The sequence below is a fragment of the Rhinopithecus roxellana genome, chromosome 14 (genome assembly GCF_007565055.1).
Source record: "Rhinopithecus roxellana isolate Shanxi Qingling chromosome 14, ASM756505v1, whole genome shotgun sequence".
NCBI lineage: Eukaryota > Metazoa > Chordata > Mammalia > Primates > Cercopithecidae > Rhinopithecus > Rhinopithecus roxellana.
Genome location: NC_044562.1, coordinates 92,716,925 through 92,743,631, shown reverse-complemented (window position 1 = coordinate 92,743,631; position 26,707 = coordinate 92,716,925). Strand labels below are relative to the sequence as shown.

At 36.9% G+C, this 26,707-nt stretch overlaps 1 protein-coding gene across 3 annotated transcripts in view; it reads right to left on the bottom strand.

Moving 5' to 3' along the window:
• PARD3B (par-3 family cell polarity regulator beta) overlaps positions 1-26,707 on the bottom strand; it is a 1,146,560-nt gene that overhangs the window by 213,891 nt on the left and 905,962 nt on the right. For all 3 annotated transcript variants that reach the window (XM_010352639.2, XM_030916822.1, XM_010352640.2), the window contains one exon: positions 14,939-15,049. In XM_010352639.2, coding sequence (XP_010350941.1) covers positions 14,939-15,049 — 111 coding nt within the window. The remainder of the gene's footprint in view (positions 1-14,938; positions 15,050-26,707) is intronic.

The window sequence follows — 26,707 nt, the reverse complement described above, 5'->3', positions numbered from 1 at the left end:
GCTTCAGATGAAAAAAATTCCCTTCCTGTGTCATCTGATTATAAGGTAATGTAAAAATGAATGTGTAAATAGAATCATATACATGTCTACATAGTTTCACATGTTTTCAAATGCCCTAGAAAAGTTGTAAAAACATACTACATATTTTGGGTTTAATCTGTGATATTTGGAGATCTTCCTCAAATTTCCTGTGTCAATTGGCATGATTTTAGTAAAATGTGTTTCTGCTGCTTAGAGGCAAAATCTTTCAGTATATCTTTCAGAACTTAAATTCCCATGTTGGTTCACACATCATATTAGTTTATTATGTCACAATTTAAAAAAAAAATTCTTTGAATTGAGGCACAGTCAAGCTTATGTGAGCAAACATAGTATGGACCAAGGTAATTGATATCTGTAGGTGGTTATTTCAAATTGATCAATGAGGATTGCACAACTAGCTTCAGTAAAATGTGTTTATTCCTCTGAATATTTTTCATTTGATGGCATGAATTGGTCACTGATGATATTAGGCATCCATTTTTACCTTAAGTCATATACATACTTGAGGCAGTGAATATTTTAGCATAATGTCAGTTTTCTTGGCATTGGATTTTTGTTTGCTGGTGAGATGAGTTATGCTTCCTCAAGAATTAAGTGCTCATTTCTTAACATTTTGTAAAATGTTCTGGTTTCCTTTAATACCTTTCTCTGTAAGGCTTTACTTCTCTGTCCACCCTTTAAAATAATTGGTGAGGTAAATCTATAATTATTGGGAATAGAATTGACTATCAAAACTAGGAATATTATTATGCCACATTTTTAAGTTGCTGTGTGAAAATATCCTGTATAGAAACATATTCGATTTGGGTTTAATATTGTCAAAAGCAGTGAACTATAATATTGAAGCATTTTGTTAAAGCTATGATCTTGTTTTTCCAAAGTGGAATATTTAATGGTCATTGCAGATTTTTTCAATATGCATTCATTTATGTGACCATTACAAAATGCAGTTCTAAAATTTAAAAGTCCAGCTAGCAAATTATCCTCTTTTGACTTTCTTATTACATCCACTATAACCAGATTAAAAACATATGAATTATACCATATCTTGACTCTGTATTTTTTTTTAAAAACAAAGTCAACCCACTAAAATATCCTTTGATGCTCATTCAGCTAAAATCTTACTTTTTTTTTTTTTTTTTTTGCAAAGGCGCATTATTTCATCTGAAAATATCTTTAAGTGCCTAGAATATATATATTTTTAGCACTTGAAACTTTCTTTGGCAATCACAGCCTCTATTAGAGACTGTGAAACATTTTAGGATTATTGAACAAATATCAATTATGTCTATGTCCTCAGTGTCAATCTAGATTGGAAATGTGCCATCTTTTACATCTTCACTAATAGAATTTTTAATTAGCTGTTGATGCTGTCAATAATAGAGCCCACTATTATTTCAAGAAATGATTAGTCTAAGCAATTCCTCATCTACTCATTTGTTCTTTACTTTAAAAAACTGATGCATACTATTGTAATCAAGGTAATTTTTAAGGAGGCCACTATACTTTCAAAAATAAGCAAGAATGTTTGGCAAGATATTTTAATAGATAGTCATTCTTTTCCTATTGATTATTAAAATGTTGTCAGCTTTTGAAATTATCTAAGTAACTTATTCAAAATGTAATACTGTGTTATATTTTTAAGTCAACCAGCACTTTACTGAGAATATCTTCTCTTTACTGAGATGTAAGAAAATGAAACAAGTTACAATCTATGCTTCAAGAGAATTAGGACTTAGACATGAAGAAAAGACAGGTAATTGCAGGAGAGTACAGATTAGAAATATTTTGTAAGATAAAGGCTCTAATGTAATTGTGATGTGGACTCCTAATCATGGACTTGGAGTTTAGTTCTATTGCCTCCTTGAAAGAGTAGCTTGATGGCATCTGATACATCACAAATGGCTGTTGCCATTTTTCATGATCCTCCATTTACATTAGTTTTTTATGCCTGCCCCCAAAATACAATCAGCACCATGAATTCTGACTGAATCAGATCAAAATACAGCACAAAAATATCCTCATTTGACAAAGAATAAGCCAAGGATAGTGTGTCTCATCCATATAACCAAATTCAATTTTCCCTAAAAAGGCATATCTTCCATTTTAAAAGGTTAAAATAAATGATACTTAAAAATAATTTCAGCTGATTAAATTTAAGTCAATGAAAGAGGATGGGGACACAAGCCCAATTTGAAAACAAAAACAAACAACCGCTCTCTGGGCCCATAGCATTTTCATTTCTCTGTGAAGTGGATGAAATTTCATTCACTTTAAGACTGCGTCTCTCAGGATCTGGTTCAGCCACAGGGAAACAAGTGTTGATAGTCCTGATGCACTGGCCACTATGCTTCAGTGATCCATTTCCACTGTCCTACTGCCAGTTACAAATAACCTCATATTTCTTGACATCATGTCATAGCCCAGGGAAAGTCTTATATCTCTAAATGCTATAGCTTTGTCAACCATTGATTTAGCCTATTCTGCTCTTAGTTCCATTGTAGCAATTATTCACTTGAAAAATAAAATTAAAATCGTACAGTTTTATAGTTGTTCATTCATTCATCCATTATTCAGCAACTACTTATTGAGTGCCTATTCTGTGAAACATAATGTATTAGATGCTGAGAGAAACAGAAAAATGATTACAACGTCATCCTCACCCCAAGGAAATGGTGAGGTAGTAGGGAGAGAAGGCATGTTTGTTAATTACAAACATCTACAATTCCATGCAGAAAAATAACAACAATAATAATCACAAAGTGTGTCTATTATGTGCCAAGCACAGTTCTAGGTACTTTAAGTATTTCATGTTACGTAAATTTTATAGGAACTCTGAAGGCTAGATACTTTTATCCTTTTTTTTTCTTCAAATGATCAAGATCAGAAAGTTTTCTCAAAACATGCACCATCACACAGCTAGTACAGGGAAGAGCCAGGCTTCAAACCCAACAGTTTGATACTCATGTTCATTCTCTTTCAAAGAAAGATGAAGAAAAATTGTAAGTTCACCATTTATTGGCAATCTCTGTGTCTGGCACTATTCTGAATGCTTTACTTCAGAGTCTTATTTAATCCTCACGACATTGCTATGATGTTATATACCCATTTTGTAGGTAAAGAAACTGAAAATTACCACAATCAAGCAACTTGACCCAGGATAGGTAATGGAAGAATTCTCTTCCAACTTAGGTAGTTCGGGAAGGTATAATGGAGAAAGCGAGGTTTCATTGAACTTCCATTCGTTCGGACCAACCCAGACAGAGGAGATGGTACTAGGAGTGTCACAGTGATTGGAAACTGGTAATCTCAAAAAGTATGAACATTCCAGATTGGCTGAGTATAGGGGTCATATTTGTCAGGGGTGGAAATTATGATTAGAAAGGTTAAATTCAGATATGTTACGACAAAGAGTTTGAACTGTATGCACTAGGCAATAGAGAGCCACTGAAGGTTTGAGAGACAGAGGAATGACTTCGACCAAAGCAATTATCACCGATTCATTCATCTCCAACCTGTCATAATTTAATAGTTTCTGCTTCAAGAAATCATAACTCCAGAAATTATCTATGTAAGTTTCTCCAAGAACATGAATACTTATATCTTCTATCTAAGCAGCTCATTGTTGTTACTGTTGTTTAATATGGTTAAGGGGGCTTTTTCATGATTTCTTGGAGAAGCAGACTTCTGTGCCACTTCTGTGCACAGTCCAAACCACTTCAGCCTCTCTAACTCTCAATGTGAGATGCTAACAAAGGACACAAAGCAAAAAGAGGCAGGAGTTTGTGCCTGGGAAAGGGGTTAGATTCCTTGGGACAGCAATCTGAATTTCCTTCAGATGCACACTGTAAGGTCGTTAAGTAATTATACTCCAGGGAAAAGGCAGGTAGCTGGGAAAGAGTGGAACAGGAAGAAAAGGACATTTTCATCCCATTTCCTCCAAAGACTGGATTCCAAATATTAGCAGATCAGAGTTGCCACCTCCTTAATGTAATATATAGAATGGAAATGTGAGAATTCTGTGAATTTAATGACTGTGGTTACAAGTGTTTTCTGCAGTCACATGCCCTATGGACTTGGACAGGCTGGCAGTCACCCACACCATTTGTGTCCCTTCTCCCTGAATGTGTTTCCAGTGCTGCCAAGAACTGGCTGCAGCCAGCACCCCCCACACTACTGTGCTGCCATCTCATGCCAAGCTCACTATGCTTGAGGAGCAACTTCCAACCGATGATCAATAAAAAATGAGGAGAAGCTTCTTGAATGGAAGTATCTGGCATGACTCCCAGCTGGGCAAAGTCTGCGCTCAACTTGGCCTCCTTCATCATAACAGGATCCAATTCAGCAACTTTCACAGATGGTGTGTCTCAGAGCATTCTAGGCTCCCAAAGGCTACTGCATGGGTTATCTGGATTTTAATTCCCAAAGCAGGTCAGAAAAGAACACCGAGCACCTAGACGGAACCAGCGCATGCTTCGTAAATAGTGCTTTTAATTTTCACAACAATCTGAAAGACAGGTTTCTCATTTAACACATGAGGCTTGAAGTTGTTAAGTTTATTCATGCAGAGTCATCTTTAACCCACTCCGGGGCCTTGTAATCTTTCTACTTGGCCATGCACCTCTCTGGGGCCATCACCTACATTAGTTGGTCCCAAACATGGCTATAAATGGCAATCACTTGAGAAATAGTTTCAGAATACATATCCTTAGGTTCAACTACAGACTTACTAAAATACCTGTAGTATTATATTTCTATTATATCTATCTATCTATCTATCTATCTATCTATCTATCTATCTATCTATCTATCTAAAATATGGTTTCTCAACCTTGGCACAAGTCATATCATGAGTCAGATAATTCTTTGTTGCAGGGGGCTGTCCTATGCAGTATAGGATGCTGAGAAAGATGCCTGTGTTCTACCGACTAGATTCCAGTAGCACCTCCCCCTAGTATGGTAACTAAAAATGTTCTCAGACATTGTCAAATACCCACTGGGTCAGAATCACCCAAAGTTGAGAACCACTGTTGTAAAAAGCTGTCCAGGAAATACAGAAAAAACATATTCAAAGTTTGGAATTTGTAAATCACAGGCCTAGGTTAGTATTTCTATGTGAAGGATATGGGGCAGCTGGAGGCTGGGTGGGGACAGGGGGGAGAAGATTCCAGAAGACAATAGATTGAGCATCCTTTCAAATCACATAGAGTTTGCCAACCTATGTGAACATTAACTAACCTTGGCCTGTCATGAAAGCTTCCCAAAGCAGGATATAACAAATGTTCAAATAAGGAAAGAAGATGAGAGACAAATTTTAAAAAAATATTTGATTTACAGAAGTTTGATATATCCACAGTTTTCAGGGCACTTTCAGCAAATTAAGATTACTAGCATATTATCCAGCCCCAAACTGTCCTACAGAAAATATGCTGGGTTCACTAAACTTTTATTTATGCAAAGTTTTTTCTTCTAAATAACTTAGAAGTTTAAAAGCATTTTATCCAAATGAAATACAGAAAACGGGGGCCTTTAAGTATTATGATTACCATTTTATTTCATGGTACTAAAAAGAGAAACTATAAGAATACATCCTCAAAAGTGGCTTATCCAATGCTATGAAAACAAGTAATAAAACAGAAGCTCTTATTTCTAAATTCTAGTCACCAAATGGCCTTCTACCTACTTACAGTCCCCCAAAGCTTTCACAGAAAATGCTCTTCTCAAATTCTGCCACTGCTGTATTTAATCCTCATTAAAGCAAATTTATCTGTATAGGTTGAGCATCTCAAATGTGAAAATCCAAAATCTGAACCTTTTTGAGGACTGACATGACGCTCAAAGGAAATGCTCATTGGAACATTTCTGATTCAGATTCAGAATGCTCAACTGGTAAACATAATGCAAATATGCCAAAAAAAAAAAAAAATAAATCGAAGTCCGAAACACTTCTGGTTCCAAGCATTTTGGATAAGGGATATTCAACCTGTATCTCTGAGATACAGCTCTGGTATCTCTGATTGGCATAAAATCTAGTGAATTACAAAAAAAATTGTGGATTATATTAAGTATTTATTTCTTTATTTAATACGTTTCTATTGCAACCAAATATCCTGGATCAGCGAAATTTAAAATTTCTTTCCACATTTTTATCAGGTCAGATACTCTAAACATTTCTGTGGAACCATTCTAGGTAATTCAGTATAATTGATTTTCAGAATGTATTCCAACAGCCCTACAACTACATACAATAAAGCCATACGTCACCCCAGGGTACATGAATTCTTTAAAAATATTTAAAATTATTGAAAACAATTTGTAAAGAGCTGCTGTACTTTATAGAAGTTTGCTTAAATGACTGTTGGAAAGCATGCCAGTCAAGTGATTCATCTTATGTATTAATCCAGCTCGGCTGACAAGCAGTTGCTAATACAGCACTTCTAACATTGATTCAAGTCCCATAAAAGGATTTTGGCTCATAAAAAATGCTGGCATGGCATTAGGATGTAGGTGTTTCCATCTCTGCTCTATAGAAATACAGTAATGTGCCAAGTTTTGTTGGTGACCGCAAGCATTTCTGAGAAGATAGGTGTTACAGAGATCAAATAAATGTATAGATATTAAAGCTACCTTCACCCCAAGCTGTGTCTAAATCCCTAACTTCTCTAAATCAGAGGCAAAGTTTGAAAAATGGCCCCTGAATAAAGAGTAGTGGGGGTGTATGACTACTATGTCATTGTGTTTACGTTCTTTCTCTATTTTTAATTCTCATTCTAGGAAAGATGGATATTCTTACTTTTACAAGAGCATCAATACAATCACTGGGATACAGAAAGATCTCTTTTCATTCACTGAGTTAGTTAGTACTATGAAAAACAGAAATCTGATAGCTTCTTTCTATTAGCATAAAATGAGAACATGACCTTGTCCTGAGAAACACCACCTCGTAAGATTTTTCATAACTTCCATGCAGTGATGATACAATGAGGATCTAAAAGTAATTAACTGGATCTTTTTTAGCCAACCAAAGCCTTATTCAAATACACATTTTTATCAGCATTCTAAGGGAGCCATAAATTGGGGCATTTTGAAAAACTGGGATCTAATCCAGTCCATGATCTGATCAGGGTTCAGTAGTAATAATAAATTGGGACTATTAAAACTGGGAATCATTCCAACATTTTATTTTACCCAAACCACAGGACCTAGAAAATTCTACTGCAAAAGATAGGGATATTCAGTGACGAGTAAAACCATGCTGAATTAATCATGTGTATGTAATCATGCCAAAACATGGGTGTTTTCAACAGTTCAAATACTGCCAAAGTTATTAAGTTCAGTAAATAATTAATTATTGAGAATTGCTTGGCAAATTAAAGAAATCAACCTTCTGGTTTCTTTAATACATCCTTTTTTGAGTGTACAATAATGACAAAATCCTATGAATTCACTTGTTGCTGTATATATTTAGGAGCGTTATATGTGTGTAGATTACAACCAAAATATTAATTCCAGAATGTAATACTTTCCTTTTCCTTCTTCAACTCTAATAAGCATCTTCATTTTTCAATATGAACAAATGTTGGATAAACTCTAGCCTTATTCTGGTTTTCATTTCAATTTCCAGTAACATAAAAATCCTCCATAATTAAATAAAATGCTGAGAGGTTGGGAATAGATTTTCACCCACTTGAATTCTCAAACTATAAATGGTTTCCGAATGTTTTTATATCTCTAAGATGCATTTCGTTTATGTGGGGAACTTGCAGCTGCATAATTAAATCTTGGTTTGCCAAATATCAAAAACACATGTATTGATTTAAACTAAAGGGAACAGGCCACAAGCAGCTCAGCTGATAAGGCAAGGGAGAAGTCTCTGCAGTTCTTGGAAGGCTTCCCAAAAGGAAAGAAAACTAAGAACCTTGAATTCAGACACTGAAACCGATTAACTTTCCTAAATCTTAGCTTCACTCTCACTTAGACATTCCGTTCAGGCTAGTTGTTGAAAACAAGAGCCATATGTTTTCATACTTTTCAATGCTGAAGCTGAAGAGGTTGGCTCTTTTTTTTCTCCCATCTCCTCATGTATTCTGCTAAGATTCTAGTAAGATCCATGAAAGCAATGTTTAATTAATAGAACAAATGAGCTTCCTGCAAAATAAACTCTGATATGGTATAAGAGTAATGAAAGATTTTGGAGTATATAACTCATGTTATTAAATTTTTTTTTTCAATTTTTAGGAGAAAACTTCATTTACTGAAGTTTTACTTAAGGGTCAGTAATATGCGACTTCAATGGAAGAAAGTCTTTGGTGTCAGTGGAGATACTTTTCCCAGGATAGTAATATTACATTAATGATGAGGAGGTAGACATATTTTTCTTTTAACCAATGTCCACTGGATTTTTCAGACAGTATTAGGAATACAAGTATTTAGTTTGGTATTTTACAGGTTCAAGATTCTGATTAATTTCAGACTTTGTAAAAGGTTACAAACTTAGGTCTTAGAATTAAACAACAACAATATATACTTACTGACATATTAAGACAATCTCTTGCTTGCAGCTCAGGATGCTAATTTACATAATCTGAATGTGTGAAAAATGCTAATTTAATTTAGTTTGAAAAATGCTGGAAGAAATCATCTTTGAATATAACACTGGGTTCATATCTCTAGCAATGAATATGGGCCTGTGGAGCTAATCTTTTATTATGGCTAATCTCACTGAAGCATGAACAAAATGATGAGTTTATTTAATGCAGGGCTTCACTGCAACAGACTGTTTGACTTTTAACAGGAGGGGACACATCATAAGCTCGGAAATCTCTTATATGAGATTAAGAAAATCCTACCACACAATCTTGAGAATGAAACTTGGGCTTATACACTCAGGTAACAATGGTGTATGCACTACCATAAACCACTGCCATTGCAAGTTCAATAATTATTGCTCTAGGAAAGTAAAAGTAAATGCTTCCATACTTAAGATATTTAGATATTTCTCATACTGGAATATCTGGAAAGAACCCTAGAGATCATCTAAGGACAAAGTAGCATTTAAGATACCCTAGAAGGCCAGGTGCAGTGGCTCACGCCTGTAATCCCAGCATTTTGGGAGGCCGAGGTGAGTGGATCACAATTTCAAGAGATCAAGACCATCCTGGTCAACATGATGAAACTCTATCTCTACTAAAAATACAAAAATTAACTGGGCATGGTGGCACGTGCCTGTAGTCCCAGCTACTTGGGAAGTTGAGACAGAAGAACTGCTTGAACCCGGGAGGTGGAGGTTACGGTGAGCTGAGATCATGCCACTGCACTCCAGCCTGGTGACAGAGAGAGATTCTGTCTTTAAAAAAAAAACACACACACACAAGAAGATTTTAGGTGCTATGTGGCTTAATGTACTTAGATAAGCTAACTTACATAGCTATGTATTTTTATAATATTTTATTTATTTGATTATGTATAAATATAATTAAGACAATAAAGGAAATAGATCAGTGACTAAAAGTTATAAAACTCTGATCTAGTCCAATATTTACATGATGAACTAATGCTTTCTAAATGTAATCATTTCATTAGCTCCTTATTCAACAGTTCCAGTGTCAACAAACTCACTGCTTCATACTGCACCCTAATTTTAAGGACTTTTTCCTTCCATTAAGCTGAAAACTACCTCTCTTAAAATAATGCTCCATTAGTATCTTCAAGAAACAAATACATAAATAAGAAAATAAATATTAAGTAAATAATTTGTTTTCAATAAAGTAAATAAATGAATGGATGAATAAGCAAATAAACTGATAAAGTAGAATGGAATAAAATGGGTGCTACAAAACAGATCTAATCTCTCTTCTATGTGACAGGTCTCCAAGCATGAGAAATTCACAAAGTCTTGACTCTGTAAGCTGTGTATTCTCAGGTCTTTCAACATTTTTACTAAGACTTGGATTTAGTACCCACATTCTCTGTGTGAGAGAGAGGCATAGGATATTCCAGGTGTGATCTGAGCAGTGTAAAATTAGAATTATTGTTGCTTCCTTTATTTTGTACATGAACTTCCAGTAATGTAGCTTAGGACCAGATTAAGTTTTTGGCAGGCATATCCACATGTTGACTCATGCTAAACTTATGCTCAACTAAAACCATCAGGCAAATTTTTCATATATTTGGTATTAAACCTTCCACATCCTGTGTATGTGTAGTTCATTTTCGGACCTAAATGCAAGACTTTACATTTATTTCCATTAACTTTCTTTTTGTTTAATTCAGTCCATTGTTCCTGCTGATTCTGTCGTCGGACATATTGTCAACCACTGAAGTTTTGTGGCATCCACAATCTGATCAACAGGTCACCATCACTAACGCCGATGCTCAGCAGGCCAAGGTTAAAAATAAATTTTAATGAAAAAAATTATTCTTGCAAGCTTAGATTGATGGGATATTCATAAGTAATGTTTGGGCACCATTCTCAAATAGCTAATAATCCTTCTAGGGTTATATCATCTGATCCAGATTCCTCTGCATTATCCACAGGAAATATGACACAATGCAATTCTGATGTCTAGGAGAGCACCTTGCTCTTTGTGAAGGCTGGAGACTATAAAAGCATTTCTCAAACTCTGTACTATTGACATTTTGAGTTGGATGATTCATGTTTTTTGGGGAGAGTGGCTGCCTATGGGTTATAAGATTTTTAGCTACATTGCAAGCCTCTACCCAGTAAAAGGCAGTAACTGCTCACACCTCTTCCCAAGTTATGGCAATCAAAAATGTCTCCAGACATAGCCAAATGCCCTTGTAGTAAAATTGCCCCCTCCCATTGAGAACCACTGTTCTAGACTCTGCATTTCTCTAATCTAATCTAGTAACCCAACTCATCTTTTATGGCTTTTTGGACTTTTTCCATACATGTAGCTATAAATAAACTATCCATATATAGCAGCAAAATGGTTCCGGATCAGGAATTAGAAATGTAGATAACTTAAAATGAGATATGAAAATCAGCAAAAAACAATTAGATGAATGGGGAGAGATAACATAAAACCCTAAAATTTAGAATTGAGGTTAGATTAATCCTAGGGTAAAACAATTACAAGGAAATTAAAACTTCAATAGGAATTATACGATTTAGGAGGTAACTTATAAAGACATTTGTACCTGGATATTCATCCAAGTATTATTTGAAACAATGAAAAACTGAAACAGTCTGGTCATGGTGGCTCCTGCCTGTAATCCCAGCACTTGAGAGGCTGAGGCAGGAGGATTACTTAAGCTCAGGAATTCGAGACCAGCCTGTACAATGTAGTGAGAGACCTTGTCTCTATTTTTTTAAAAGGAAATTAAAAAAAGATAAAAATGGAAACAGAATAAATGTTTGATAATGGAAGGCAAATAATTTATTGTATATTGATCTCATAGAATATTAGGCAGTGATCAACATTACATATTTTAAAAATATTAATTACATGGGAAAAATGTTCAACATATAATGTTATGAAAAAAGCAAAATGTTATAGATGTAGGTTTTGGATATCAAGTGTTCAAAGAACGTAGAGTTGTCCCTTGGTATCCATGGGGGATTAGTTCTAGGACACCCTGTGGATATCAAAATCTGTGAATGATCAGCTCCCTGATACAAAATAGAGTAATATTTGCATATAACCTATTATATCCTCTCATATACTAATTATCTCCAGATTACTTATAATACCTATTACAGTGCCTACACATCACTTCTTTTGCATAGATTCAATGTAGTACTTGGTACAGCAAATTTAAATTTTGCTTTTGGGAACTTTGTGAAATTTCTTTTCTAAATATTTTCAATCTGCGGTTGGTTGAATCCACAGATGTGGAAACCATGGATACAGAGCCAACTGTATATGCATAGAAAAAGGATTATAAAATATTAGTAGTGGTTATGGGATTATGGTAGAATTATGTATGGTTTTAATAGTCTTTATCCTTTTTATGTTTCCAAAATTTTCTTAATGAACTGATATTGCTTTTGTAAGTTTTATATGCATGAGGAGTGCTGGGGGCAAGTGATCCGTATTCCCTTAGTTGAGTGAGCTAAGGTTTCTAATTTGTTTACAAAAGATTGTACCAGTAAGAAAAGACATTTCATAGAAGGCACATGGGGAACGAGGAAAATATTTGTAGACTGGGCCACTCAGTCCTTCTGAGAAAAAAATCCGTGTATCATTTTTCACTAAATAAGAATAGTTGTATGTTTTAGCCAAATTCTGTTCCTCCAAGTCAGTGGTTCTCAGACTTTAGACTGTTGACAAATCACCTTGGGCTTGTGAATGGAACACAGATTCCTGGGCTCCAACTCCCAAGGTTCTGATTCTGCAAGTCTGGGATGGTGCTCAGGAATTGTCATTTTTAACAAGGTCTTCTAATGATTCATTATGATGCAGTTGGTCCCTGGACCACATTTTGAGAAACTCAGCTCTAAGAAATCATGTGGTTGAATTTGGGTTTTGTTTCCTGCCTCTTCTTTGGATAACTGCCTCCTGGATATGCACTAAAGATAGCTGTCACACACCTGTAGCCATGTGCTGGTAAACTAGCTCTTCAAAAAAATTGTGCTATAAATATACTCACCATAGCCAATGTCAAACTGCCAATGGCTTATCAGCCAGCTTACAAAATTCTTGAAAGTTTAACAGTTGGTTCCTATAAGCTGATACAAGCTGGCTCCAGTGCTGTATAGTATATATTTTATTTAGGTGCATTAAATATTTTGAAAATGAGAAATGCTAATCTAAGAGATATGCTAAATCTATTATGAAACTTATGACAGGATGAGACAAGTAAGCAATAGAATGACTTGAATCACATCAAAGAAACAAATTTCAAACATGTTAGGAGAAAAGTATAATAGCTTTTAACACTATTTCTTACTTTATTCTATTTTTTTCATTGCCATATCATGAAGAGTGATACACTCGCTGAGTTCTTTAAGAGTTGTGAATTGGTTTCCCATAGATGATGGAGAGCTAAGGATCAGGACTCCAGGGTTGGGAGCAATGCCAGATGTTCAGCCTCCACCTCCACCATCTGTGGCTCTCAGCCCCTGAGCTGTTGAAATGCCCTTGGTCATTAATTCTATAGCACCCAACCATAAAATCAACTCCTCAACTTCTTCCTCTACCACATGATTGAGACAATGTTGTCTCTAGGAAACCCCTATCAGATGTGTTTTATGTGTTCATGTGTGGGAAGTGGCCTAAGTGGAGGCTAATAGTATAGTTCTTTCACTATTTTGACCAGACATATTTTAAGAAAATTGGATCCGAAGCCTATACAGCCAGCTGAAGTGAATTTACAGCTCAGCTTTGAAGAACAAGACTCCCTCAGGCACCTGCCTACTAAAGGCAAAACCAGAAAGGAAATGAACGCTTGCTTAAAGACACCCCCTTATTTTATGGGTTATCAATTTTCTAGCTGGCACACAGTTCCCCAGCTACTAAGAGTTTTTTTTCCCCTGTCCCAAGCAAGTATGAGCTACAAAACATGTGACGTCTGCATTCTAGCAAACAGCTCAGTTTCCTGCAGATGAGGCATGGTATGTAACCTCGGTAAGAGAAGTCGAGGGAGCAGCAAAGATCTATGATGTAGACTCCCACATAGATGCCTTTGCCAATATATGCATTAAAATCTCAGCCTGGATCACATTTTACATTACGGGATTGCTGAATCTTAGGTTATGATGGAGAATATCTTTCATGTCCTCAGGATAGCTCTGTCAGGCGAATAGTCAACAACAATGTAAAACACTTGATTTCCTTTTAACGGCTCCAGTGGCCTTAGAGCTCAGCTTATCAACCTCTCAAAAATGAGAAGGGACTAAATAGCTTTTTTCCTTGCCATTGAAAAAGTCAGCCTTCTCAACGGGAACAGACAACAAAATAGGGGTCAAAGGTTAACAGCAGATACTCTTGGACTGCTCTGTGCTAGAAAACGCAACGCATAGATACGATTTTCTTAGCACACATACTAAAGTAATAACATCAATACAAGAACGGCCTCTTTAGAAACTATTAGAACTAAGGTAACTAATAAGCAAGTGAAAAGTTGTATAAATCTGAGTACATACATGAGGAAGTCAGAATCAAACACTTAAAATTATATGCTGGTTTTGTCATAATCTCAGTTCTTCTCTAAGCTCCATTTAATTGTGAAGGCAAATAATTTTCAGGAGAAATACGAATATTCAATTACATGTTTGAAAATCAGACATTTACACATCCACTTGCAATAAGTGCCAGAGTTAACATCAAAGATATGTGAAGGACCTCTTGTCCAAATGGAACATTAAGCTCCTCAAGCAGGAGAATTCAGCTCTTGCAAACCAGCATTATTCCAGCAAATGAAGCCGGCCCTTTAACAGATGGGCAACACACTCTTCAGCTTACTGATAGCCTAATAAAAGACAGTATCTTTTTAAAGAACGAAGGACATGCGCTTCTCAAATTACAGGACCCAAACGGATTCTGCAGAATAAAATTAAGAAGGTATACAACAGCTTGACCAAAATTAGGAACAGACTATGGGAACTGGATAGTTATAAACATCAATATCCAAATGACCTTTCCTTGGGGAAAAAAAACTTAGAGAAAATATGCATTTTTACGGTCAAAGCAGGTGGTAGTGTGTTATGGAATTATAGGCACCGATATAGTAAAACCATGAAGCAAATTTCTTCTCAAAATACAATAAAAATGTCCAGAAAGGGAGGTTCTTTTTGTATCACACACCTTTCCTTTCAGATCGGTCAACGCTTATACTTCTTAAAATGAAATTTCCTCAGTTGACTGTTGCAATATCTAAATTAAACCCAGACCATAGAGTCAAAGAAAATGAAGGTCTCGGCACTTCTGCTCACCTTTCACGCTCTTCTTTCATTTTCTCCAGCTCTTCTTCTCTCAGGCCACCATGCTTCAGAGCACCTTTCTGCTCAGCCTTTCCACCCTTATTCTCTTTCTTCTTTCCAAATCTAGTGAAACATGAAGGAGAAGGTTGTTAACAATAATCACATTGTGTTTGCGGTAAAGCTAAGATATTTATGGAATGAGCTCATTGAGTCATACTTCTTTATTCGAAGGAAGTCAAGATCATTTTGCATAAAACGGAACTAAAAGAAGAGAATGAAAGCAGAAAAATAATGCCATTATGAAATTCCCCCTTTTCTGTCTTCTTTCTTTCCTTCTTTCCTTCCTTCTTTTCACTCATATTTATCATGCATCATGCACAATATCATGTGCTTTTACGGAAGTCTGAGAAAGACAGAAACATCAGCTTGTTTTGTGATTCTTCTATGATTCAGCTTGCTTAGAGGTAGAACTTTCTTTCTTTCTTTCTTTTTTTTTTTGGAGACAGAGTCTCGCCCTGTCACCTAGACTGGGGTGTAGTGGCATGATCTTGGTTCACTGAAATCTCCGCCACCCGGGGTTCAAGCGATTCTCGTGCCTCAGCCTCCTGAGTAGCTGGGATTACAGGTGCACACCACCATGCCCAGCTAATTTTTGTATTTTTAGTAGAGACAGGGTTTCACCATGTTGGTGAGACTGGTCTCGAACTTCTGGCCCTAAGTGATATGCCCACCTCAGCCTCCCAAAGTGCTGTGATTATAGAAGTAAGCTACTGTACCTGGCCAGGACTTTCTTTAAAATGTGTATGTCAGGTCCTCCTGTGATGAGATTCTGATTCCCTTTGTATGTGTCAACAAAAGGTAAGGGAGAAGGGGCAGCCTAAGCACACATAATTTGAAAATTTTCCTTATTATTTAGATAGACAAACATTCAAGACTAATTATGATGACCTATTAATGCAATAGAGAGTGAGAAACTAAAGAATTATCATTAATATATAAATAAAAACTGATCAATCTCCTAAGCAGGCTTCCCGAGCTCCAGTGTCATTGGCACTTAAAGGTAAACTCCTGGAATTATACAACAGTGCCACGAAAGGCCTTACTGAACACCTCGCTCAATGCTCTCATTTTACCAGTGAAGAACCAAAAGCTCTGAGAGGTGTTGAACCTTGACCAAGATCTCCCAACAGAGTTGGGGAAGGGCTGAGATTAGAACCCGATCTCTGCCTGTACGCTTTCGTTCATGCACAGTCACTCTCTAATGAAGCCCCAGCTTCCTGAGTCAGCTCTGGAACACAATGAAAATATAATACAATTCCGCAGAAAGGGAGGTTTCTTTGGGTTAGTATGTTCTGAGCATTCCTGAGTGCCTGGGACGTATATAGTTAAATGGGCACAGTGGCAATTATGATGCTTTACAAAAACACCATATATTTTTAGTACTTTTAGGAAAATGAAAACTGCACATTTGAAATAAAAAAGACACAGCTGGGCACAGTGTCTCACACCTGTAATCCCAGCACTTTGGGAGGCCAAGGCGGGCAGATCACAAGGTCAAGAGATAGAAACCATCCTGGCTGATGGTGAAACCCCATCTCTACTGAAAATATGAAAATTAGCTGGGCGTGGTGGCACACGCCTGTAATCCCAGCTACTTGGGAGGCTGAGGCTGGAGAATCGTTTGAACCTGGGAGGTGGCAGAGGTTAGAGCGAGCCCAGATCACACCACTGCACTCCAGCCTGGTGACAGAGCAAGACTCCATCTCAAAAAACAAAAGACACAATTGAATTATTTCTAGGACATATTCTTATATAACAGGCATTTTTCCCAGTAGACATTTTCTCCAGATGTAATCTCTTATGATCTTGTTACCAACAAACATGAAAAAGAAAATGACCTGGTGCTCTATTAATAACCAGGAGAAAAAGTCACTCAGTTATGCATGATCTTTAGTTAAGGTAAATATTCTTCTTAAATCTATGTTAATCCCATTTATTATTTGCTTTTTATTAAGTAGCAGCAATTTTAACCTTATGTGCATGTTTGTGTATAAGTGTGTATGTGCATAGTTCCAATCCTATCTTTCTGTCTATCTATCTAAATAACCTGGGGAGGCCACGTGCGGTGGCTCATGCCTGTAATTCCAGCACTTTGGGAGGACAAGGTAGGTGGATCACCTGAGGTCCGGAGTTCAAGACCAGCCTGGCCAACACAGTGAAACCCTGTCTCTACTAAAAATATAAAAATTAGACGGGTGTGGTGGTGCATGCCTGTAGTCCCAGTTACTCGGAAGGCTGAGGCAGGATAATCACTTGAACCCGGGAGGCAGAGGTTGCAGTGAGTCGAGATGGTGCCACTGCAGCCCAGCCTGAGTGACATAGTGATACTCTGTCTCAAAAAACAAAACAAACAAACAAACTACCCCCCTGCCCCCAAAAAAACTTGGGGCAATTCCTAGATTTTTGTTTGTTTTTGTTCTTTTGAGATGGAGTTTCACTCTTGTTGCCCAGGCTGGAGTGCAATGGCGTGATCTCAGCTCACTGCAACCTCTGCCTCCCGGGTTCAAGCAATTCTCCTGCCTCAGTCTCTCGAGTAGCTGGGATTACAGACATGCACCACCACGCCTAGCTAATGTTTTGTATTTTTAGTAGAGACGTGATTTCACCATGTTGGCCAGGCTGGTCTTGAACTCCTGACCTCAGGTGATCCGCCCACCTTGGCCTCCCAAAGTGCTGGGATTATAGGCATGAGCCATTATAGGCAGCGATTCTTAGTTTTTTTCAAATTATACATGCTTGGGCTGGCCTAATACCCCCAACCCTGCCCCAACACACACACAGAGAATCAGAGTCTCCTCACTTGAGGATCTGACGTATAAATTTTGAAGAAAGTCCTGTACTTCAAGCAACCAGAATAATAGAAGAATCACAAAACAAGCGCATGTTTCTGTCTTCTTCAGAATCCCATAGCAATGGGCATCTATTTGTAGCTTCCTAGACTGTGATTTGACTCATAGCAGAGGGTGTAATCAAGTGGGAGCTCTGAGTATCACACCTGGAAGGTGGCATTGCTCATATTAATAATTGTGCTATGGCCCTGCCTTCCCTAGAAGCCTCTTCTAGTCTTCTGCACGTTTCTCAACTTACAATTTCAATCAGCAAATATTTTTTCCTGAACTTTCTCCCTCCATTGCCATTTCTCCATCTCTCTCTACTCCTACTGTAGTTTTTTGGTTGTAGCCAGTCTAGTCTTGGGACTCTGGTGAACCAACTGTCAGCTTTAATGCTATCATCCCCCAGTCTGGTTTTTTGTCCTTTTGTCTCTTTCCTGTTTCCCTTTCTGAATTTATTCCTTTTCTTTTCACTGAAAAAATATCCATGTATCATTTACAGATGTAGGGAAAAGAGAAAAAATACAGACAAAAACATAAGAACATTAACTTTCTTTCTTTCTTTCTTTTTTGTTGAGACTTTGTTTCACTTTTGTTACTGAGGCTGGAGTGCAGTGGCGCAATCTCGGCTCACTGCACTGCAACCTCCTCCTCTTGGGTTCAAGCGATTCTCCTGCCTCAGCCTCCCAAGTAGCTGAGATTACAGGTGCCCATCACCATGTCTGGCTAATTTTTTTGTATTTTTAATAGAGATGGGGTTTCACCATGTTGGCCAGGCTAGTCTTGAACTCCTGACCTCAGGTGACCCGCCCGCCTCGGCCTCCCGAAGTGTTGGGATTACAGGTATGAGCCACTGTGCCCGGCCAGAACATTAACTTTCAAATATAATTCAGATTTGCTCGGTACATTCAAAACCTCTCTTTAACCTACAGAGCAGGAGATAGCTAAATAATGTTTTCATGAATACACTCTTTAGCATTCCAGACCCATGTAGAAGAGTCTTAGGGGTCAACATGATTACTGTAAGTATGTTTATGTGAGAAGTTAATAGCTCAATACATCACTTGAGATAAATAACTTTTGCTTAAAATGTCATTAAATATAGTAATGTTTGGGCAAAATATTCAATATGGTGGTGAGTCAGGGTAGAAATAACACTTCAGGAGGTTGATGAGGGCAAAACATTTTGCCAAAATCTTTACAGGTATTAGGCGTTTTCTTTTTTTTTTTTTTTTTTTTTTTCAATGTCCCATATTATTTCTGCTATATTTGCAGGTTTTGGGATTTCTGAGGTAAAAGCAGTCTTGTTTTGGGAACGTAAAACTAACCATTTCCTAGCCTACCTTGATCTTTATTACCACACCCAATAAATTATTTTTGTTTCTGGTAGCTAAAATATTTCACTTGTACTACAGTTCAGCAGTAGTGCATTATGCTTCCCTCACAGTGGAATATGTTTGGTATGAAAAAAAAAAGTGTTCTAAGTGAATTCTGCAAAGTATTTTCTTCTTAGCAAGAACCGCCAATAACAGTCAAATCAAGCAATTCTACAAATATTATAAATGCTTCGATTTAAAGTTCATGATCCTTGATTAAAGTTTCCAATAAGAAGGGCAGAAATAGCTGTGAAATTTATTTTATTAGCCAGAGAAAATGATTACAAATTACCTTATTTTGTAAAGTTTGGGTAGGCTCGAGAACAGCATTATAAAACAATAATCTTAAAAACAACAACAACAAAAAAAACTCCCACATTGTTAAGATGAGGAAATTGAGACCCAGAGAAGTTAATTGCATTTTATTTATTAACACACTGAATTCTTTTTCATTTTTCAATAAGACAACTTAATTATCAGTAGTGCCAGTAAAGGAGGGGAGGAGAGAGTGAGGGGGAAAGACTCGATTTGGTGACTTTCCAAGCCTTTGTTTTCCTTTCCGTAGCAGCCTTTGTGGGGATCATTTCACAGCCACTCTTACTTTTACTGAGATATAGAAAGAGGAGTTGAGGAGGTTTATCTTCCATTAGCTATTTTTGTGAGAAAAGTCACGAACCCTGAATGGCTAAAATTACTACTTTATATTCTAGAGTTTCAAATATGCACTGCATTCCAGGCCTCCCATGATCTGTTACCTTAGAAATTTGAGAGTTGGCAATTCTGGGCTACGTGCCTTAAGGAAATTGCTTAGAGGTCAACCTTACTTTATATAAAAGATATTTTCCTAAAAAATTCTGTGCAAACATATGGTTTTAATCAATAAAATCTTATTTTACATGTACCTGGGAAGGCTGTTTAAAGAATCTTATAATGGATCTTTTTTGTAAAGTGGAAAAATCACCTTTCAACATATCCTTTATGTAAATTTAGATGTTCATGAATTACAAGTTTGCTTAAAACACCTGTCCATTTCTCTGTTCATTTCTATAGAGGTCATATGAAACAGATTCATGGAAAATCTTTCTTCTTTCCTTACTCTCTCTCTCTTTCTTTCTTTCAAAAAATATTTATTAGGTATCTACTAGCTGTTAGAAATTATAAGCAATTGATATAGGTTAATATTATGTTGGCATACAAAACTACACAATATCCTCAAGAAATTTACATTCTAACAGAGGAGACAGTTACCAAACAAGTATAAATCTGTAATTGTTAGTTGTGATAAGTGCTGTAAAGGATGTCAGAAGAGACAATAATAGGGAAGTGACTGATTGGGAAATGCCTCAGTGAAAACATAGATTTAAGCTGAGAATATAAGAGTGAGAAGTTCCAGACAAGCAAAGAGTGGGAGAAAAGTCATGAGGGTGAAGGAAACAGCACATGCAAAGGACATGTGTGGGGAAGGCTTGGTGTATTCAAAGCAGTAAAAGAAGGCCAGAGCCTGGGAGATGAGAGGAAACTCCGTCAGGATGCAGATGGAAAAGTGAATGGGCACAGGTGTGAGAGAAGCTTGTGGTTTAATCTAAGAGTGATGGGAGTAATTTCTTAGCCATTCAAGGCACAGAGAAGCTAGGTGGGGAAACTAGGAGATAGATTTAGTGGAGGAGAAACGGCAGAGGAACCAAGTGTTGAACACCTGTATTCATCATACAACGTGATGAATATTTTAAAAAGACCATCCTGGTGCTGAAATAAAAAGCAGAAAGTAAAAGCAGTAACATAACTAAAACCAGTGATTTAACTGACTGGGGAGACTCCTGCAGGAGTGAGTGAAAGATGACAGTGACTTGGACTAGAGAAATGGCCATTGAGAAGAGAAGATAGTGATTTGGAAATGGTGAGTCAATGAAGAGGTATCAAAAAATTCAATTTTAAACATGATTATTATTGTAATATATCTTTGGGAAATTCCAGTAGATTAGCTCAGGCCTAAGTCCTGAGACACTGTAACACTTCAAGGTCAGAGACAGGAGTGGGGGTGGTGGGAGAGGCAGTTGGACAACAGAGACAGAGAAAGACCAGCAAGAGAGCTGAATGAAAATCAAGAGAATGTGGCTGGTTGCAAAAGAGTTTAAAGAGTGCTGCAAGAAGACAGACAAGGTCAACAGATGGGAATGCTGCTGAGATGCCCAACGAGGTGAGGACTGAAAAGGGTTCATTAGATTTGGCAACATAAAGTCATTCATAGCCTTGGCAAGGGTCAACGGAGTAATGTGAGCAGAAGTCATGTAGGCATGATCTGAAGAGTGAATAGTGGGTAAGTATAAGTGTCTGTACAAGCATTACAGACTGGGTGATGGTTGGCTGGGACGGAGGTAGCTGCAGGTGCAGTTGAGTGCTGCTGAAGAAGGAGGTTTTCAATTTGGGTTATACCACAGAACATTTCAGTTGCTGACAGGAAAAGAGACTGAGAATTTGGAGATGGAGGACAGAGAAGAAGAAAGTTCTTTTCCCTCTTTATTAAGGTAAAATATACATAACATAAAATTTGCCATTTTAGCCATTTTTCAGTGTACACTTACAGTGGTATTAAGCACACTCACATTGAGAAACCATCACACTATTCATGTCCAGAATTTTTCATGATCTCAAATGGAAACTGCGTACCCACTCTACAGTAACTCCCCACTCCTTCCTCTAGCGCCTGGTAACTGCCATTCGACTTTACGTCTCTATACATTTGACTATTCTATGTGAAATTCATATAAGTGGAATCACAGAAAATTTATTCATTTGTCTCTGGCTTATTTCACCTAGTAGAAGGTCTTCAGGACTCATCTCTGTTGCATGTGTCACAATTTCATTCCCTTTTAAGGCTGAATAATATTCCATTGCATGTACATAACCCCATTTTGTTTATCCACTCATCCACTGATGGACATTTGGGGTTGTCTCCACCTTTTGGCTATTGTGAATAAGGCTGCTATGAACATTGGCATAGGTGATGAAAGTTCTTGATAAGGAAGGAGGATAGAGATAGCGTCTCTGGAGATACTAGTCTTAGATGGAAGGAGACTCAGAAAGGGCAGCAGCCTGGGTGAGGAAACTAGCTTGTTTATGGTGTGGGTAAAGGGGAAGTAAAGGAATTCCAGGGCAATTAATGTATCAGTTAATGTGATGCAGCATGTATAAGAAAAATGGTTTCTATCCATAAAATGAGATCTCTTAGAATTTAAGAAATCAAAGATCAAATTACACAAGGTAGACAAGAACCTCAGAGAGGGTTATAGAAAAACGCCCCACGCAGACCTCCCTAATGTTGTTATATTGTCTAGGTAGGGAGGTTGTGAACAACCATCTGGAAAAGTGGAATTTGATAATGGTTCATTCATTCATTCATTCATCCATTTATTCATTACTGAGCAGCCACTACATATCACAATAACCTATGCACACGGAATTGAACCATTAACAACATGAATCGTCAGGTAAATATCTAACCTCTCGATTAAACTAAGTCCCTAGAAGCCTATTGTTTTCTATATAATAAAGATTTTAACATTATTCTTAATAGTTTTCTTCTAGTTTCTCAGCAAATATTTTCTTCTATTTCTTTCCTTGGCTTTTCTAAGTAATGATGGCATTCAAATTCCTCCTAGACTCCCATGCATACGCTGATGAATGATTCAAGTTTACAATATGTACAGCTTGACCTCTGGCATTTTTCCCGTCTACCCTCTCATTTAATTCACTTCTTAAAGAGGCTACATTCTATCTACAACTTTCCTCCCACATCTCACTGTGCAGTTTATGCAGGTATTACCACCGACCCTTCTACATCCTCTTAGTCCACACACTATGCAAAAGTGATCCTGAGCAGTGTGTCCTGTGAGAACTAAAAAGTCAGGCAAGGGAAAAGTTCATTCACTCTTGTTCCAAATAGCTGCTTAGCTATGAATCCAAAGAGAGCTGAAAAGTTTGAAACAAAGTCTGTATAGCTCCTTCTCCAATCAGGAAAAGTCTTTGGGTGTCAGTGATGCATTTGGAAAAAACTACAACATCTAGTCATCGCTAATATTAAAGTCTGACATCTATGGAACAATGTCACACGTGAAAACTTACAAACTTCACAGTCATAGTATTTTCTGGACTTGGATAATGGTTTGTCCACTCTGTAACTAGCTGTCTTACAAACTAGGCATGATAGCTCCTTACCATTTTATAAATTACACAGTTTGAAATAGTTCAAGCAAAATATAGGGGCAGAGAAGTTCATAGGCCCTTTACTATTATTTCCATAGTTGATTCTGAAATCCACCCTATAAAAGGTTTCTGTTGTCGGATGTATTCTAAATTGGGTTCTGAATTAGCATATACATATGCTGATGAAATTAACTTCCATGTATTGTAATCTCATATGGTTTTGTGTCACAAAGGTCTTTTCTTGTTTATCTCACATGGTTCCATGTACTTGAGAGTTAATGGGTCTGATAAAAATTCAGTGAAAATTGACCAATTAGAGTTCCCATCCCAACCCCCTTTTGAGGGTCCCTAAGGGCATTACTCACTTTCATGTTAATATTATTGATAGAATAATAAATAGATTTGTGTTTGTTGCAAATCAATCTTGATGAAGAAGGAAAGATATTCTAATTCTATTCCTGGTCCCCCACACTGCCTTGGCTAAGCCTGTAGCTTTTAAGGAGGGAGGCAAAGCGCTACAAAACCCAGGATGCTTTTCACAACAGTAGGGCTGTGTTTTTTAAATCCATTCCATGGCATGCAAAAGTAGATAGGGATTTGCCTTGTAGAATGTGTACACAAGTAGAGACTGAGTGAGCTGATGCTTTGATAATGAAAGACAAACTCAATATTAAAAATCTTCCTAATTAATCCTAACTGGGTCAGGCAGTTGAAACCCTGAAATTAAGTTTTCTAATTAAAGTTTTAAATTTTGATATGTTGTTTAGACATTTATCCTGGGTATGTTTATATGTTTCCAAGATGATGACAAGCTATATGAAAACAACAAACCTGTTAATCCCACTGATATCTGTATATGCTACCCCCTTTAAGGCCAACCTTTTTATCCAGCCAAGCTTTGGCAGCTACTTTTCTCTGGGTTGTCACTCATTCCTAGAATGTGGCTCTGAAATTGGTGGTCATGGCAGTTTTTCATTCTGAATCAGGGAATCTTCAGATCTCAAATATGTTGATGTTTGTTTTTAGGATTAAAAAGCAGGGAGGTCCTATAACATTCTACGATTTCTAAGTGGATAAAACATCTGCTGGGGAGAGCCTTAAGCAGCTCTCTAGCTAAATTCAGCTGCTGGGAATCCTTGAGCTAATTTGCTTTCCCCATACCGAGGGGCTAGGAAATGCAATGGATTTAGAAATACCAGATACGTTAAAAATAATTCTAGAGGGTCCAGAAAGTAAAGTAAAACACATATTACCAAAAACTAATATTTTTAAAACCAAACAAACAAAACAGAGAGTCTCTGAATGGACATTTTGTAAGAATAGTTAAGAGATTTGTTAGACACTGGATATTGCTTTTGCTGAGCTTTTTGTAGCAAATAAAAACTGTGCTCTGAGATTATTAAAGCAGCACTCTGTTAGGGTGGAAAAAGGGGGAAACTTATGGAAAAAAGGCCAGAAATTAAATTTAAATAAAAATAAGCATGAATGAGTGGGCAAGAAAGATAAAGATTCTAATAAGGTATGATTTTCAGATCCACACAGGGACTCTTAAAAAGCTTATTAACTGTCACTGAGTTTTAAGTTATTCTACCCCTCTGCTTTCCAGAAGAAGAAATACTCTTCAGGAGCACAGTGAACTTTGATTAATTGCTTTCATACACTTTCACTGGCTTCAAAACATGGTAGTCAAGAGCCTTAGTGACTCAGATGAAATGCTTACGATTTCTGGTAAAGACACTTAACAGGAGCATTACAGAAACAGATCTTTTTGCATTTCTTATGTTTTCTTAATAGTTAAAAAAGCTTTTCCTTTTGTTAAATGTTTACTTATTTCAAAGCAGTAGAATGTATGTCTTCTTCATTTTATGATTATTATTTTTCAGTGGATCTTGGGGCTGTTCTGAAGGCTGGTTGAGTAAATAGACACAACTGATGGCCTGTGCATAAAACCCCAACACTGACTCAAATACATCACTTCACTGGAATTCAGACTTCAGTCAACAGCCAGATACTGCCTTTGCATTTGTGCACCCACAACATCCCTTTCTTCCTCTTTCCTTCCCTTTTCTCTACCTCCTTTGCCCCGGAAACCCAAAAACTAGGAAAGGAAAGAGTGTTTCAAGACCAAACCATACTTCACTGCTAAACTTTCTATCAACTGTGGGAGGTTGCCCGTTTGACTTGCCCTTCCCAGGCCCAGTTGGCCCGGGCTTGCTCCACACTGGCCACAGATTCATCCTGCAGAAGGAAATGGTCCCCACAGGAAACAGCTCTGAAGTTACCATTCACAGGCAAATGGGGTCATCTCAGCAAATTGCCCAGAAAGGAAAAAACTGACTAATGTCAAAGAAAATAAATCCAACAAAGGCTAACTAAAAATTCTGTGGGAGCTGGAGGCCTCATCTGTAGTCTCGAAATAAAACATCAAATACAACTTACATTCCACAGCATAAAGTGACACACAGGCAATTTGTATATATTCCATGATCAGAACAAATAGATAATGGTGTCTGCCTTGGTATGCGCACGAAGAACAAATGGACGATATGAAGAAATGAATTTTTTTTTTTTTTTTACAATTGCCTTGCAAAGGACCATTTTAATGGGAATCCTGAATCCTACTGTTCCATCTTATCTTCAAATGTTAAGAGAAACAGGGCATATTTTCTATGGAATTCATCAGCACTAAACAAGAATAAAATGATTGAGCTCCAGACCCAGTCTAATGGGAGTAAAACTTATCTTTATAACTCTGATTAAACAAAAAAAATTATCACTTCTTTGATGCCCAAATTAGCATCTTTTCTTTAGCATACTGAATTAATTAGTTGAGTGACAAAAGAATTAGTCCACGTAGGATCAAAGCCGAAATCATATTTATCTGAAATTTAAAATTAAGAACACAAAGCATTAACCCTCTATAGCTCATGTAATATTCTTTCATGATCTATATATTCCAAACCTGCTGCACGTCATAAAAAGTATAACTAGAGCTTTTTTTTTCATATTCTTCTTCTTCTTTCTAATATATAAAATTTTGCCTGAAAAGACAATGAGAACATCTCAGAACTGTTTTTCCCCTGGGGGTAAGAAACTTTTCCATTGTGCCATAAAAATCTTAAATTATGTAGCTTTTTTTTTGTCAAGCATTTATTGTATAAATACAAAAGAAGAAAAATAATTAATGCACGGTAGACCTTGTAAGAGAGGCTTAAACAATAAAAAAAGAGTTATTACATTAATTCTTAATAAACTATATTAAGTTTGAAACTGTTATTAAAAGGTGAAAGCTCTCAACTTTGGTTTTTAAA